Raw genomic sequence first — 16,234 nt, 5'->3', positions numbered from 1 at the left:
TAGTGGGTAACGTGCTAAACCAAACAGATTGTTGGGTATGCTCTCAAGTACCTCAGGGTCATAGCAAATCAGGGCTAGTACCATTTCCTTTAACGCTAGGGGAGGTACTTGAGCTAAGTGGTGGGAGACCGGTGGACCGGAGGTTTAACATCTCCAGCCCTCCTAGTTTGAAGCTCCACCAATACCATGTGGATAGGTCCCTCTTATGTTTCAATATCTCCAATCCCAGAAAACCGGGAAATTGGGAAGTGTCATGGAGCAACCTTACCATGACCTTTTCACACAGAGCAGATAGAATGCCTACAGATACAGAGCTGGTACGCCACATAGCCAGTAGAGGAAAATCTTTTCGGTATCGATATACCTTAGGAAATAGGATTACTAGAGTTGGAGAGGTATCACCAGGATACTGTGCACATATCGTACAAACTGATACGTGCATTAAGCAGATGGAAGAATTAGGGTCAGGAGATTTCACCTGGAAGGTTTGTAACATGGTCATGTCCTTCTCCGTCCCTTATGTTCTCCCCGATGATGCATATTTCATATGCGGGAGAAAGGCGTACAAATGGCTTGCCCCAAACTCTGAAGGATTGTGTTATATTGGAAAAGTATTGCCTGAAGTGATGACTGTTACACATGACAAAATGAAGGACATACACCGTGGTGCCCAAGCTCCTTATACTCACACTCATTACGAGCACCGAGTTAAAAGACAACTGTCAGAAAGGTTAGAGCATCCGGCCTCCGATCTTATCCATGAATCCACCGGGATCCAGGTTCTGGTAGCGTTAGATTTCACTCGCACCGCTCGAGGAGTGATGAATTATAGATACATTTCCGCACTCGCCAATTTGTTAGATAATATCACTGAAATGTATGATGACACGTTTAGATACACTGGAAGAGAACTTCAAGCTTACAAAACAGAACTAGTTCAGCATAGGATGGTTCTTAATTATCTTACAGCAGTAACAGGCGGATATTGTGTTACACTGGCAACACAGTACGGCATAAAGTGTTGCACTTATATCACGAATAGCACCGAGGATCCGGTAGAGGTCATAGACCAAAAGATGGATGATATTCTCCAATTGAAGTGGGAATTTCGTCGAAAACACAATCTCACCCTTGCTGCTGTAGGTAATGAGCTGACTGGTTGGGTGTCATGGTTGAACCCGCGAAATTGGTTCTCCGGTTTAGGAGACTGGGCTCAAGGAGTCATAATGGATGTTGGAAAGTTTCTACTATGTATCTTGGGTGTCATTATATCGATTGGATTGATATTTAGATGCGGGCAGGCTTTAATGAGGTGCAAACAAAGTACAAAAGTGATGAGCTTGAGGAGTGAGGAAACCGTAATTAACCTGGATTTGATTTATGACCCAATGATAGAAACCAGAATGTGATGAAAATGCGATTATACGGTCCGTTTCTTTCACCTGTTTTTCTGCTTTTCTCCAAGATACAAAGACCCCCTAGGACGAGGAAGTTGACGAGACGCTATACAGACAACAGACAAGCACCAAAGAAGGATTTTGACCACTTGAGAAATGGACACTTGATGAACTTTGCCATGGATCCCCAGTTTCCCTAGTACTTTTAAACTCACGCTAGCCCAACATTTTTTTGTAAATCCGATGGCTCTGACAAAGCTATTTGCTCATGCCCAAGGAGCAATACAGCGCAAAGAAGACGACTCTCAACAGATACCGAACACAACTTCAACGACAGATGTACATTTCCCTGACATAGAATATCATTGCATTTTCCATAAGTGTTCTTTATCTTCATCTCTACAACCCTCAGGTAATGACACACATAGACGATAGGGAATACAGGCACAGATATCAGCAACCACATACCTCCCCCATTCATGTATCATCAACTAAAATGTGCATCCCCATTTTGTTACAACTGAAAGCCGAAATGAGCTCGGTAGAGTTTGACAGCCCATCCACAGACCCTTAATACGGGATAAGAAGGAATTCAAATGTATACTTCGCAATACCTCGAAGCTTGATTTACCACACGTACGGCACGATGATACATGACCCTCCAAACATGGACTCGTACACACATGCTTCTACTTTCTCACTAGGTCATACCCTTTTCACACCTACTCCTCTCTTCTTCCTTACCCCACCATGGAAATCAATTAACCCCTGACTTACATTTTTCTCCTTAAATATTTTAGAAGGTGGCAGTTATTATTGACTGCCAAAGGGTGGACTGTCAAAGTCAGAAAAATGTCTCTATGCACGTTGCCATATTTGCACCGCACACTGGTCCGCGCTGCGCATGCGTACGCTCTCCCGTGAAGGCGCATACCCGCAATAGCGTGCACTCGCAGGCGCGGTATGCGTATTTACGGTAGAGTTTATGTAGTCGTAGCGTGCGACTCATTCGTTACATATTTTCATAATTAATGTAGTTTGTAGATCATGGTCCCTTTGATAGTTTCTGAAAGTTTGGTTAATATAGAATGTCCATGAGCTGAGGAATCCCTCTTTGTGTTATACGAAGGGTCTAACAAGAGTCATACAGCAGTGTTTGGTACCCATCGGAAGAGTATTTAATTAGCAATATTCCGGTGTTGGTTTGGAGCGTATTAATCGCTCGTGCGAATAGTTATGAACATAAGAAGTTTATGTCCATTTCTATTATTTACTCATACTCAGGTATGCGGCGGGAAACCTAGTTTCCCACCCACCTGAGCTGTTTGAAATCGTCACAGCCCACCTGTATGAATCAACCTATGACCTTTTGTTATGATGCAGGGCCGAATTCCGACGTCCAATGGACAATGGGATTGTAGGGACTGTAAGATTGCATTGTGTGTGGGGCATAAATAGGCAGGCCGACCACATCCAGCTCTCACTCTTCAACGGTTCTCATTGCTGAAAATCGGGTGCTGGATGTCCAGGCGCATGCGATCGTTTACCCTTGTGCGTAAGTTTCTCTCCGTAATCATTGTCTTACTGTGAGCCAATTTCTCTCATCTCTCTCCATTTCTCTCTCTCTCTCTCCTTTCTCTTTTCTCTCACATCTCCCCTAGACTAGTATTGAATTGTATTAGATAGTATTGTATTTTGGTTAGGAAGTCTCTGTTATATTGTAGTGTATCATTTGTACTGTTATCCCCTTTTTACAAGTATATTAGATATAATACAGTTAATAGGCTTCGGACCCTAAACCAGTATCTGTGTATTTTCTATAGTGTTAAGTGTTCACTTGAGCGTCGGTGACGCTCAAGCAGCTTTGTAGTTAGTCAGGTTACACAAGGTTGCACTTACACCCTGTATTCACATTAAGGTATTCTGTGTATTTCATTGGTATAAGGTTTAGACATAAAGGTATAGCATTGTGAGCGTCTGCGCCGCTGGTGACCTCCTCGTGGTCTCGAGCGTATGCTACGCCATAGCGAATCATTACTCTAGTCATAACCAATAACGTGTCCTGTGATCACTGGGCCGCGAGCGAACGTGACGCTTGAGCGTCTCGCCTACGGCTGAGCGATCGTTACGCAGATAGCGTACCCTTACGGTACTTCTTAAGCAAACAGCGTACAGTGTTCTTAGACTTCATAAAGGGTTGTTTATACGACAAAGGAATTTAGCATTGTCAACCTGTAGCGTATGCCTGATGGAAGCGGTTCATACCTGGGTGCTGCATATCTGCCACCATTTTATCCACTCGCTTCCTGACCCATGCCTGGTATAATTCTGTTCAGTACAGAGGCTGGTGAGGGTCTATATGAGGCACTGTGTAACCTGGTAACTACGACGGTCCATAGCTGATTTTAAAATGAGATACTTACCGGGTGACTTCATGGGGACACAGAAGAGCGACTTATTTTTGTGAGGGGGTCCTGTGTTTGTATTGGTGAGAAGGCACATCCAGTCAGCCTGGCAGCCACTTGTGATCCACATCTTGCTGCCATTAATAACATAATCGTCCCCTTTTTTCACAGCATTAGTCTTAATACCTTAAAAAGGAATGACAATACATTATACAACAAGAATGACATTTGCCAGTAAACATGGGGTGAGTTATAAAGTAAACAACTAATCAAAGGAACAGTGAGGGAAATACAGAACACCCAGCGACAGAACTGCAGTGAGATAGTGGGTCCGCAGACCCTAAATATACAATTTGCTAACAGCAAGAAGTTATACTGAAGGGACAGTAGGTGGTGCTGTATCTTAAATTGCCACATCTGTAGTCTCTCTTTGCTGTAGTTTGTACTGTCCTCTTGAATCATAGAAATAAACATAGAAACAAACATAGAAACATAGAATTTGACGGGAAATAAGAACCATCATGTTTGTTAATCCTCCATGTTAAGTTATGAAGTGTTATCACTGGGCTCACAGTAAAGTTTACCCTATAATACTTACCTGCAAGTTTGATGATTGAACAGAGAAGTGTATTCTATGGGTTGTGGCTGAAATGCCGTTGGTCAAAATACCGACCGGCATCAATTTACCGACAAGTGGGAAACAATTCTAACTTACCCCCTCTAACACTCCCTTCTTTCAGCCTAAATCTAGCCCCCACCCGGTGGTGCCTAACCCAACCCCCCCCCCCCCCCCCCCTTCCTGCAGCCTAAACCTAACCCTCACCCTGCATCCTAGCTCCAACCCTCCCCAGTGGTGCCTAAAGTAAACCTTACCCCCCCCTTCCCGCAGCCTAAACCTAAATCCCCCTGCGACTTACCTCTCCGGCAGTCCGGTAGTCCGTTAATCGGGATCCCGGTGCCAGCATTTCATCCTTTGCGGGATGCCGGCGCCGGTATTCTGATCTGGGCTGGGATTCCGCTGGTGGTATTTTGACAGCCGGGAACCCGACCGGATCCCTATTCTATAACATGACTGACTCCATGTCTGAAACCTGTTGTAGTTACAAGTACTTCAGGAATATGTTCGTTAGAATCCTTTTTACTGTGACAGAACAGAAATCCTTCATTTGACACCGTTCTCTCATCGATTTGCATGCAAATTACCATCAACTAAACAAGCAGTGACTAGAGAAACGAATGACAGGACTTAATTAAAATGTGTTTCTGCTTTACAATGGAAAACCCACTCCACATTATTGCTGCGTTGTGACACTTGCCACTCACTAAAAAAAAAAAAACAATTAACGTCTCAGCAGCAAATGGCTTTTCAAATTTGTTTTTAAATGGTGTTAACATTGCAGGGAGTTATAGAGATGACTTGTGTTCATAATTCTAAAAACAAATGCACAAGGATGTGCCAAAAAAAAATACATGAATTAATAACATAAATGAATGAATTACTTAATAAAATGAAAAAAATAAAATAAAAAATAATAACTTTGTGATATGCAGTTAGTGTCTATTTTTGGGTAACCATCATGGAATTAGTGCATTACATTGGCTGTATCTGGGAAGGTTAACCTTAGGAGTAGATGGGGCCTAATTTTATGCCGACATGCAAGAACAAGATACAATATTATGGGGCAATATGTTTATATAGGATGTGGGCTGGAGAAGGCTCACGTGGGTGTTCTCTGGTCTGCAATGCCTTTTCTTCCCCAGAAAATAGGATTTTAATTACTTACCGGTAAATCCTTTTCTCGTAGTCTGTAGAGGATACTGGGGTCCACATTAGCACCATGGGGTATAGACGGGTCCAATAGGAGCCTTGGGCACGTTAAGAAATCAATAGTGTGCAGTGGCTCCTCCCTCTATGCCCCTTTTACCAGACTCAGTCTAGAAACTGTGCCCAAAGAGACGGACATATCCTGAGGAAGGATGTAACAGAACAGTGGTGAGATTCGAACCAGCACACACAAACAAGAGGAAAGCCATGTTAACCAAACTTGAACAGGAACGGCAACAGCTGAAACAACAACATTACTTAAATTAACAGTGCAAGAAAAACGAAGCACTGGGCGCACGCCCAGTATCCTCTACGGACTATGAGAAAAGGATTTACCGGTAGGTACTTAAAATCCTATTTTCTCTTACGTCCTAGAGGATACTGGGGTCCACATTAGCACCATGGGGATGGTACCAAAGCTCCCAAACCAGGTGGGAGAGTGCTGAGGTTCCTGCAGAACTGATTGGCCTCTGAGGACCTGAAGTTTGGTCAAAGTATCAAACTTGTAGAACTTAGCAAATGTGTTCGAACCTGACCAAGTAGCTGCTCGGCAGAGCTGTACAGCTGAGACACCCCGGGCAGCCGCCCAGGAAGAACACACCGACCTAGTAGAGTGGGCCTGTACTTTAGGAACCGGCAATCCTGTCAAAGAATAAGCATGCTGGACAGTAAGCATGATCCAGTGAGCAACAGACTGCTTTGAAGCAGGACACCCCTTTTTCTTGGGATCATAGAGAACAAACAGTGAGTCAGATTTCCTGTGATGAGCTGTCTGCTTCACATAGATCTTCAAAGCCCTCATAACATCCAAGGACTTTGAGGTAGCAGATGTGTCAGTAAGCACCGTAAGCACAAAAGGTTGGTTGATATGAAACGCAGACACCACCTTAGGAAGAAATTGCTGACGAGTTCTGAGTTCAGCTCTATCTTCATGTGAAATCAAATAGGGGCTTTTGTGAGACAACGCCCCCAGTTCCGACACGCGTCTTGCAACAGTGTAACAGTATTCCATGTAAGAAACTTTAAGTCAACCTCCTGTAAAGACTCAAACCATTCCGATTGTAGGAACTGCAACACCACGTTCAGATCCCAAGGAGCCGTAGGAGTCACAAAGGGCGGTTGGATGTGCAGAACCCCCTTCAAGAACATCTGAACCTCAGGGAGGGAAGTCGATTGTTTCTGGACGAAAATGGATAAGGCCGAAATCTGGACATTCAAGGAGCACAAACGTAGGCCCACATCCACACCCGACTGTAGAAAAAGGAGAAAACATCCCAGCTGAAATTCCACTGCAGGAAATTTCCTATTTTCACACCACGAGACATATTTTTTCCAAATACAGTGGTAATATTTAGACGTTACCCCTTTCCTGGCTTGGATCAGGGTTGGAATAACCTTGCCTGGAATGCCTTTCCGGGCTAAAATTTGACGCTCAACCGCCATGCTGTCAAACGTAGCCATGGTAAGTCTTGATAAACAAATGGCCTCAGTTGTAGAAGATTCTCTCGAAGAGGTAGAGGCCACGGGTCCTCTAGAAGCATCTCCAGTATCCGCGTACCAGGCCCTTCTTGGCCAATCCGTAGCAATGAGAATTGCTTGAACCTTTTCCCTTTTTATTCTTTTGAGAATTCTTGGGATCAGTGGAAGAGGTGGAAACAAATAAACCATCTGGTAGACCCATGGAGTCACCAGAGCATCCACCGCCACTGCTTGCGGGTCCCTCGACCTGGAACAATACCACCCCTGCTGCACTGCCCCAAGAGAGAGCCTGGATCAGAGGGTGAGCAGCAGTTGCCACCGGATGCACTAGATGTCCAGCAGCGAGATGCAGTACATTGCGCACAGCAGCACAAGGTACAGAACAGCTTGAGGGCTCAGCGTCTCACTGAGCAGCCAGTAGTTCTGGGCTAGCCTGCCAGTCAGAAGGACCAGCTTGCCTGCATGCCGAGACTTGCCAGCAATCTGCAACCCAATGTCCGATTGAACCATTGCACCAGTGTGAGAGGATCAATGCAGTTTGATCGTCGTTCAAAGAAACCACTACATGAGGATCATATCAGCTTTTATTGTGAGTGTTAGGTACGCAATTACCTACCCACTATATATCAAGAATATCTTGTCCTTGAAATTCCTGCACTATATGTCCACATAGTTTGGCCAGGATCCAGAAAGATACCTTTATGGGTTTTCTCATACCCTTGCTTGTGTAAGTAAGGTGTGTTTATGCCAGCTTTTCTATTGTTTGAGATTTATGTCCCAAATTATATCACGAGTGTAAAGTCACTAACATCACCATAGTACCTGTGGACATTTACGCATTGATCTATTTATCACTTGATAAAAAGACTCTACTACACATTATATTCTATATATATTTTTTACGCACGGTGGAGCATCCTGTCCGATCGCCAGAAGCGGAACTCTCCAGACACCAACTATAAGCTAAGTATAACGTTTTTTTACCTCCGTACCACCTTGACCACTTGAACGGTAGCGCCATCTAGTACACACAACCACAGATTTTTTCTCTATAATCTTCGAACCCTCTCGGTTAGGTTTATTTGTGGACTGAGAAGGCAGCAACCGTCCAACTAGAAGTGCCACAAAGGACTTCTTCACAAAAATTCTTTTAACCTGCGGGTGAAGGCCCCACTCTCCTGGGTGGAGGTCGCATCTGCTGAGGAAGTCCGCTTCCCAGTTGTCTACTCCCGGAATGAAGATTGCCGACAGCGCCACCGCGTCTTTCTGCCCAGAGGAGAATTCTTGTTACCTTTGACATTGCTGCTCTGCTTTTCGTTCCGCCCTGTCGGTTTCTGTACGTTACTGCTGTCATATTGTTCGACTGAACCTGAATGGCTTGATCTTGAAGAAGATGCGATGCCTGTAGAAGGGCCCTAAATTCCAGAATGTTGATTGGAAGAATGGCTTCCTGACTTGACCATTTTCCTTGGAACTGTTCCCCCTGGGTGACTGCACCCCAACCTCTGAGGCTTGCATCTGTGGTTAGCAGAATCCAATTTTGAATCCCGAACCTTCAACCCTCGGTCAGGTGAGAAGTCTGAAGTCACCACAGAAAAGAAATCCTGGCTTTTGGCGACAGACGTATCCTCTGGTGCATGTGAAGATGCGATCCGGACCATTTGTGCAACAGATCCAGCTGGAAGGGCCTTGCATGAAACCTTCCATATTGCAGAGCCTCGTAAGAGGCGACCATCTTCCCCAGGAGGCGAATGCATAGATGTACCGATGTCTAGGCTGGTTTTAGAACATCCTGCACCATCGACTGGATTACCAATGCCTTTCCCAACGGAAGGAATACCTTCTGTTCCTACATATCCAGTATAATCCCCAGTAACGGAAGCCTCCGTGTTGGTTCCAGGTGGAATTTTGGTAGGTTCAGAATCCATCCGTGATCCTGAAGTAGTCGGGTTGAGAGGGCAATGCTGTCCAACAACCTCTCCCTGGAAGGTGCTTTTATCAGCAGGTCGTCTAGGTACGGTATTATGTTCACTCCCTGCTTGCGGAGGAGAAAAATCATCTCTGCCATTACCTTGGTGAATACCCTCGGTGCCATGGAGAGGTCAAATGGCAGGGCCTGAAACTGGTAATGCACACCTTAGATAAGCCTGATAAGGCGGCCAAATCGGAATATGAAGGTACGCATCCTTGATGTCCACAGACACCAGGAATTCCCTCTCCTCCAGACCTGAGATCACTGCTCTCAGAGACTCCATCTTAAACTTGAACACCCTTAAATACGGGTTCAGTGATTTGAGGTTTAAAATGGGCCTTACCGAACCGTCCAGTTTCGGTACCACAAACAGGTTGGAGTAGTAACCCTTGTTGTGTAGTGGAACTGGGACAATGACCTGAGTCTGCATCAGTTTTTGAATTTCTGCCTGTAAAGTCGTACTTGCTTCCGGAGCCTGATTTGAAGAATCTGTGAGGTGGGAGTTCCTGAAACTCCAGTCTGTATCCCTGGGTGATAAGGTCTGTGACCCAGGGATCCTGGCAAGATGTTGCCCAAACGTGACTGAAATAACGTAACCGAGCTCCCACCTGCCTGTCTTCCAGGCAGTGCGGACCACAGTCATGCTGAAGGCTTTGAGGAAGCAGACCCGGAGGTCTATTCCTGAGAACCTGCAGCTGCTGGTTTTCTGTGTTTACCTCTATTACCTTTTGAAGGCTGTAGAAGAACCTTTGGATTTGCCTTTGAATTTCGCTGTCCGAAAGGACAGCAAGGTTGGAGCAGAGTAGGTTTTCCTAGCTTGGGGTGCTGCGGAAGGAAAGTACGTAGACTTACCCGCCGTAACCTTGGATATCAACTTATCCAGTTCATCTCCAAAAAGGGCCTCACCTGTGAATGGTAGGTTTTCCACGCCTTTCCTGGAATCAGCATCCGCAGTCCACTGGCGTAGCCACAGGCCCCTGCGTGCTGACACTGCCATGGCAGTGGTGCGTGCGTTGAGCAAACCAATTTCCTTTATGGCCTCCACCATAAGGTTAGCAGTCTTGAATATGCTGCAGGAGTAAAACTATCTCCCCCCTGAGTAAGGTATCCAATCCGTCAATTAGGTTACCTGACCACTTTGCAATGGCTATAGTGATCCATGCACAAGCAATAGTGGGTCTCTGGGCCACCCCAGCAACAATGTTTGAGAGTGTTCTCATTCTTGCGGTCAGCTGTGTCCTTTAAGGATGCTGCCCCAGGAACAGGTAAGACTATCTTACGTGACAACCTAGATACCGATGCGTCCACAATTGGCGGGTTTTCCCATTTCTTTCTATCTTCCAGAGGAAAGGGAAAGGAAGTAATTAATCTTTTAGGAATCTGAAATTTTTTGTCAGGGTTAGCCCAAGTTTCTTCAAACAGGGCATTAAAATCCTTTGATGCAGGAAAAGTAGCTGAGGATTTATTTTTTACATTAAAATAAGATTCCTCCTCTATCTCCGCCATCTTGTCAGGAATGTGCAGGACATTTTTGATAGCCTCTATCAGGGTCTGTATTCCTCTTTCTCATTATGGGATAATTTAGTAGAAATATTAGATATCATCCCTTTAATGGAAGCTAACCATGGGGGTTCTGCCCCACTAGCTTGAGAATGTGCACTATCCTGAGTACAGGGTAGTGAGTCTTCGGGGGAGGAAAGACATTCAGCTGTGCAGAAAACACCGTCCCTGGAAATGGTAACGTGAAGGGAGGGACACACACACACACACACACACACACACACACACACACACACACACACACACACACACACACACACACACAGACAGAAGGTGAAAACACAGTTTAAACCACACAGAGCCCTCAGGGAGACACAGAAATTGGAGCCAGCCACACAGCGCCCCTGTAACCAAGTAAAACTTGTCTGGGTCGCCACACTAAGTCTCTTAATAGGACTTAGTATACTACAACACTCCCCCCCCCTTCTAAGACCCCCTGGTACCGCTGAGGAGACGTGGAGTCTTTGTGGAAGAGCTGCGCTTCCCTGTGATTCCTGTTAGTGTAAGCTGCAGAGGGAAAATGGCGCTGGTGAGCTGCTGGATCCGCTCATAGTGAAGCCCCGCCCCCTTAATGGCGCTCGACTTCCCGCTTTTTTATACTGGCCTGAGGTAATTTTTATGTCTAACAGAGGGTTAAACCCCTGTTAGGTATGATAGCCAGTATGGGTATGCATTGGTGGCTCAGCGCGCCCCTCACAGCGGGACACACGTCTCTGTATTTCCTCTGAGCCCCCTGGAGCGCAGCCTGCACTCATAGCTGCGCTCCTACCCTTGTGCTGCCATACCCGCCGGCGACCCGCTAACCGGGACGCCGGCGCTGTACTCACCACTCTTCTATCTTCTGCCACTGTTAGGGGTGGCGGCATGCTGCGGGAGGGTACGCTCGCCGTGGCGGAGCTCGCAAATGACTCCCTCCGGAGCTCAGTGTCCTATCAGCGGAGAAACAGGACCATTAACTCTTTAGGAAGTTGGGCCGTTCTCCCCCCTAAGTCCCACGAAGCAGTCAGTCTGGTGCCAATCAGTCCTGCCTGAAAACAATAAACAGAAAATAAATGCAGAAAACTCTTCAGGAGCTTCCCTAAGTGTGACCGGTTCCTCCGGGCACATTTTCTAAATGGAGTCTGGCAGGAGGGGCATAGAGGGAGGAGCAAGTGCACACTATTGATTTCTTAAAGTGCCCAAGGCTCCTTGGGACCCGTCTATACCCCATGGTGCTAATGTGGACCCCAGTATCCTCTAGGATGTAAGAGAAAGTTAATTATTTTCAAAACACATTCAAAGAGATGCTGTCTAAACCTTCCATGGGCACTGTCTGTATACATTTCTATAAATGTAATAAAAACATTTAAGAGTACAATAGTGACACACATAACACAGTGCTACGATCCTCTCCCTTATGACCTATTTAAAATCATCCAGACTAAGGGGTCTATTCACTAAGCTTTGGATGGAGGTAAAGTAACAGCTAATCAGCTCCTAACTGTCATTTTACAAACACAGCCTGTGGCATGGCAGTTAGGAACTGATTGGCTGGTACCTTATCTCCGTCCACTTTAATTCCACTCAAGGCTTAATAAATAGACCCCTAAGATGAGTGATATTCTAGAAAAACATTGAAAATTATGACAAGTGTCAAAGTCTTTTCTCTTTCTACTGTACTACACACGTTTATAACTGGACCAAACAAACCCACATAAACCCTTCTCTCAAGATTGGAGCATGAAATGACAATAAGAGGCCAACTCAATTAAGTGAGGATCGTGTTCTGGAAAGTGGCCCAGCATGGCTACTAGGTTACATTTTTTTTTTTCCACCTCCACGGAGCTGTGTAAAAAAATCCATGATTTTGATGTGATTCTTGGGGTACCCTATATGGCAACTATATAGACGCGAAGCATTTTGACCCATAACTGAACTGACCCTCAAAGACAAGTGAAGAACTATGGTGGTCATTCCGAGTTGTTCGCTCGTTGCCGATTTTCGTTATTTTGCGATTTACCGCTTACTGCGCATGCGCAATGTCCGCAGTGCGACTGCGCCAAGTAAATTTGCTATGCAGTTAGGTATTTTACTCACGGCATTACGAGGTTTTTTTCTTCGTTCTGGTGATCGTAATGTGATTGACAGGAAGTGGGTGTTTCTGGGCGGAAACAGGCCGTTTTATGGGTGTGTGCGAAAAAACGCTACCGTTTCTGGGAAAAACGCGGGAGTGGCCGGAGAAACGGAGGAGTGTCTGGGCGAACGCTGGGTGTGTTTGTGACGTCAAACCAGGAACGACAAGCACTGAACTGATCGCAGATGCCGAGTAAGTGTGGAGCTACTCAGAAACTGCTAAGAGAGGTCTAATCGCAATATTGCGAATCTGTCGGTCGCAATTTTGATAAGCTAAGATTCACTCCCAGTAGGCGGCGGCTTAGCATGTGCAAAGCTGCTAAAAGCAGCTTGCGAGCGAACAACTCGGAATGAGGGCCTATGTACAGTGATATTGCTATGAAAAATTATAGACTTGGGCCCCCATTTATCAAGCCTTGGAGAGTGATAAATTACCAGCCAATCAACTCCTGTCATTTTTCAAACACAGCCTGTCACATGACAATTAGGAGCTGACTGGCTGGTTCGTTATCACCGTGCAAATTATCCCTCCCAAATTCTTGATAAATCTGGGCCTTGATTAGGCCACAAAATGCCATCCTTCAAGGTGTGTAGGTGGTACATGCCCTGTTATAACCTACTAGGTTACTGTGATCCAGACTTCCAGGCTTACACGCTTTACCTACTTGCCACATCAGATCCACCTCCGGCCTCACTGATTCCCAGACATGCGACTACATCTCCAGCTATCGTTGGTACAAGGAACTGGCGCTTCAATTCATCGCTGCCAAACCTTCAAACATACAACAAGAATTAAGACAATCAGCAACTCTCAATACTTATTACTTGCATAACTTCTACAGCCCCACATTAGACAGTATAATTGTAAGGAGATTATGGGGGATACTCAATTAGCCGCTGTCATTTTACACATCTAATTAACCCAACCCCTGGGATATTCAATTGTCTCTGATAACTGCCAACAGGCAAATATAAATCTCCAATAACCAGCCTTATCAAGATCGTTTCTTTGTGAAAACACATTGGTCTGGGAAATTATTCCATACCCTATGAGATTTCGCCTGAATAGAAACACGTGGTGAAACGCGTCAGAACTTCCACAGGGAACTACCATTTATTACCATTTATAATTCATTATTATGGCTATTGAATTCTTTATAGTGATCTTTCCATTCCCTGTATTTCATTACGGACTATGTAGCCTAGATAACATATCTCATTATTTCTTTTTCACTATTGTAACCTATTTCTTTCTCAATTATTACACAGTTTCATGATTGTTTTAATAATAAAAAAAATGCATCACCCCCAGCACCTAAGCAATATTTTGGAATTTAAAAAGACTTGCCAAGCTCATTACCACATTAAAGGGTCTATTTACTAAACCTTGGATGGAGATAAAGTACCAGCCAATCAGCTTCTAACTGCCATGTCACAGGCTGGGTTTGAAAAAATAAGAATTTACTTACCGATAATTCTATTTCTCATAGTCCGTAGTGGATGCTGGGAACTCCGTAAGGACCATGGGGAATAGCGGCTCCGCAGGAGACTGGGCACAAATAGAAAGCTTTAGTACTACCTGGTGTGCACTGGCTCCTCCCCCTATGACCCCCCCTCCAAGCCTCAGTTAGGATACTGTGCCCGGACGAGCGTACACAATAAGGAAGGATTTTGAATCCCGGGTAAGACTCATACCAGCCACACCAATCACAACGTATAACTTGTGATCTGAACCCAGTTAACAGTATGATAAACAGAGGAGCCTCTAGAAAAGATGGCTCACTACAACAATAACCCGATTTAGTTAACAATAACTATGTACAAGTATTGCAGACAATCCGCACTTGGGATGGGCGCCCAGCATTTACTACGGACTATGAGAAATAGAATTATCGGTAAGTAAATTCTTATTTTCTCTGACGTCCTAGTGGATGCTGGGAACTCCGTAAGGACCATGGGGATTATACCAAAGCTCCCAAACGGGCGGGAGAGTGCGGATGACTCTGCAGCACCGAATGAGAGAACTCCAGGTCCTCCTCAGCCAGGGTATCAAATTTGTAGAATTTAGCAAACGTGTTTGCCCCTGACCAAGTAGCTGCTCGGCAAAGTTGTAAAGCCGAGACCCCTCGGGCGGCCGCCCAAGATGAGCCCACTTTCCGTGTGGAATGGGCTTTTACAGATTTTGGCTGTGGCAGGCCTGCCACAGAATGTGCAAGCTGAATTGTACTACAAATCCAACGAGCAATAGTCTGCTTAGAAGCAGGAGCACCCAGCTTGTTGGGTGCATACAGGATAAACAGCGAGTCAGATTTTCTGACTCCAGCCGTCCTGGAAACGTATATTTTCAGGGCCCTGACTACGTCCAGCAACTTGGAGTCCTCCAAGTCCCTAGTAGCTGCAGGTACCACAATAGGCTGGTTCAGGTGAAACGCTGAAACCACCTTAGGGAGAAATTGAGGACGAGTCCTCAATTCTGCCCTATCCGTATGAAAAATTAGGTAAGGGCTTTTATAGGATAAAGCCGCCAATTCTGACACGCGCCTGGCTGAAGCCAGGGCCAATAGCATTACCACTTTCCATGTGAGATATTTTAAGTCCACAGTGGTGAGTGGTTCAAACCAATGTGATTTTAGGAACCCCAAAACCATATTGAGATCCCAAGGTGCCACTGGAGGCACAAAAGGAGGCTGTATATGCAGCACCCCTTTGACAAACGTCTGAACTTCAGGAACTGAAGCCAGTTCTTTTTGGAAGAAGATCGACAGGGCCGAAATTTGAACCTTAATGGACCCTAATTTTAGGCCCATAGACAGTCCTGTTTGCAGGAAATGCAGGAAACGACCCAGTTGAAATTCCTCTGTAGGGGCCTTCCTGGCCTCGCACCACGCAACATATTTACGCCAAATACGGTGATAATGCTGCACGGTTACATCCTTCCTGGCTTTGATCAGGGTAGGGATGACTTCATCCGGAATGCCTTTTTCCTTCAGGATCCGGCGTTCAACCGCCATGCCGTCAAACTCAGCCGCGGTAAGTCTTGGAACAGACAGGGTCCCTGCTGGAGCAGGTCCCTTCGTAGAGGTAGAGGCCACGGGTCCTCCGTGAGCATCTCTTGAAGTTCCGGGTACCAAGTCCTTCTTGGCCAATCCGGAGCCACGAGCATACTCCTTACTCCTCTCCTTCTTATGATTCTCAGTACCTTGGGTATGAGAGGCAGAGGAGGGAACACATACACTGACTGGTACACCCACGGTGTTACCAGAGCGTCCACAGCTATTGCCTGAGGGTCCCGTGACCTGGCGCAATACCTGTCTAGTTTTTTGTTGAGGCGTGACGCCATCATGTCCACCTTTGGTTTTTCCCAACGGTTCACAATCATGTGGAAGACTTCTGGGTGAAGTCCCCACTCTCCCGGGTGGAGGTCGTGCCTGCTGAGGAAGTCTGCTTCCCAGTTGTCCACTCCCGGAATGAACACTGCTGACAG

General features: G+C 45.7%; 1 protein-coding gene across 2 annotated transcripts in view; it reads right to left on the bottom strand.

Annotated features, from left to right (window-relative positions):
• The window catches only part of LOC134927227 (probable acyl-CoA dehydrogenase 6), a 222,066-nt gene that overhangs the window by 55,870 nt on the left and 149,962 nt on the right, over positions 1–16,234 (bottom strand). For both annotated transcript variants that reach the window (XM_063921394.1, XM_063921395.1), the window contains exons 5-6: positions 13,416–13,522; positions 3,821–3,988 (exon numbers count right to left, since the gene is read on the bottom strand). In XM_063921394.1, the coding sequence (XP_063777464.1) occupies positions 3,821–3,988; positions 13,416–13,522 (275 nt within the window). The remainder of the gene's footprint in view (positions 1–3,820; positions 3,989–13,415; positions 13,523–16,234) is intronic.

The sequence above is a fragment of the Pseudophryne corroboree genome, chromosome 5, assembly GCF_028390025.1.
Source record: "Pseudophryne corroboree isolate aPseCor3 chromosome 5, aPseCor3.hap2, whole genome shotgun sequence".
Taxonomy (NCBI): domain Eukaryota; kingdom Metazoa; phylum Chordata; class Amphibia; order Anura; family Myobatrachidae; genus Pseudophryne; species Pseudophryne corroboree.
Note: the sequence above shows the minus strand (reverse complement) of the source record. Positions and strands in the feature narration are given on the sequence as shown.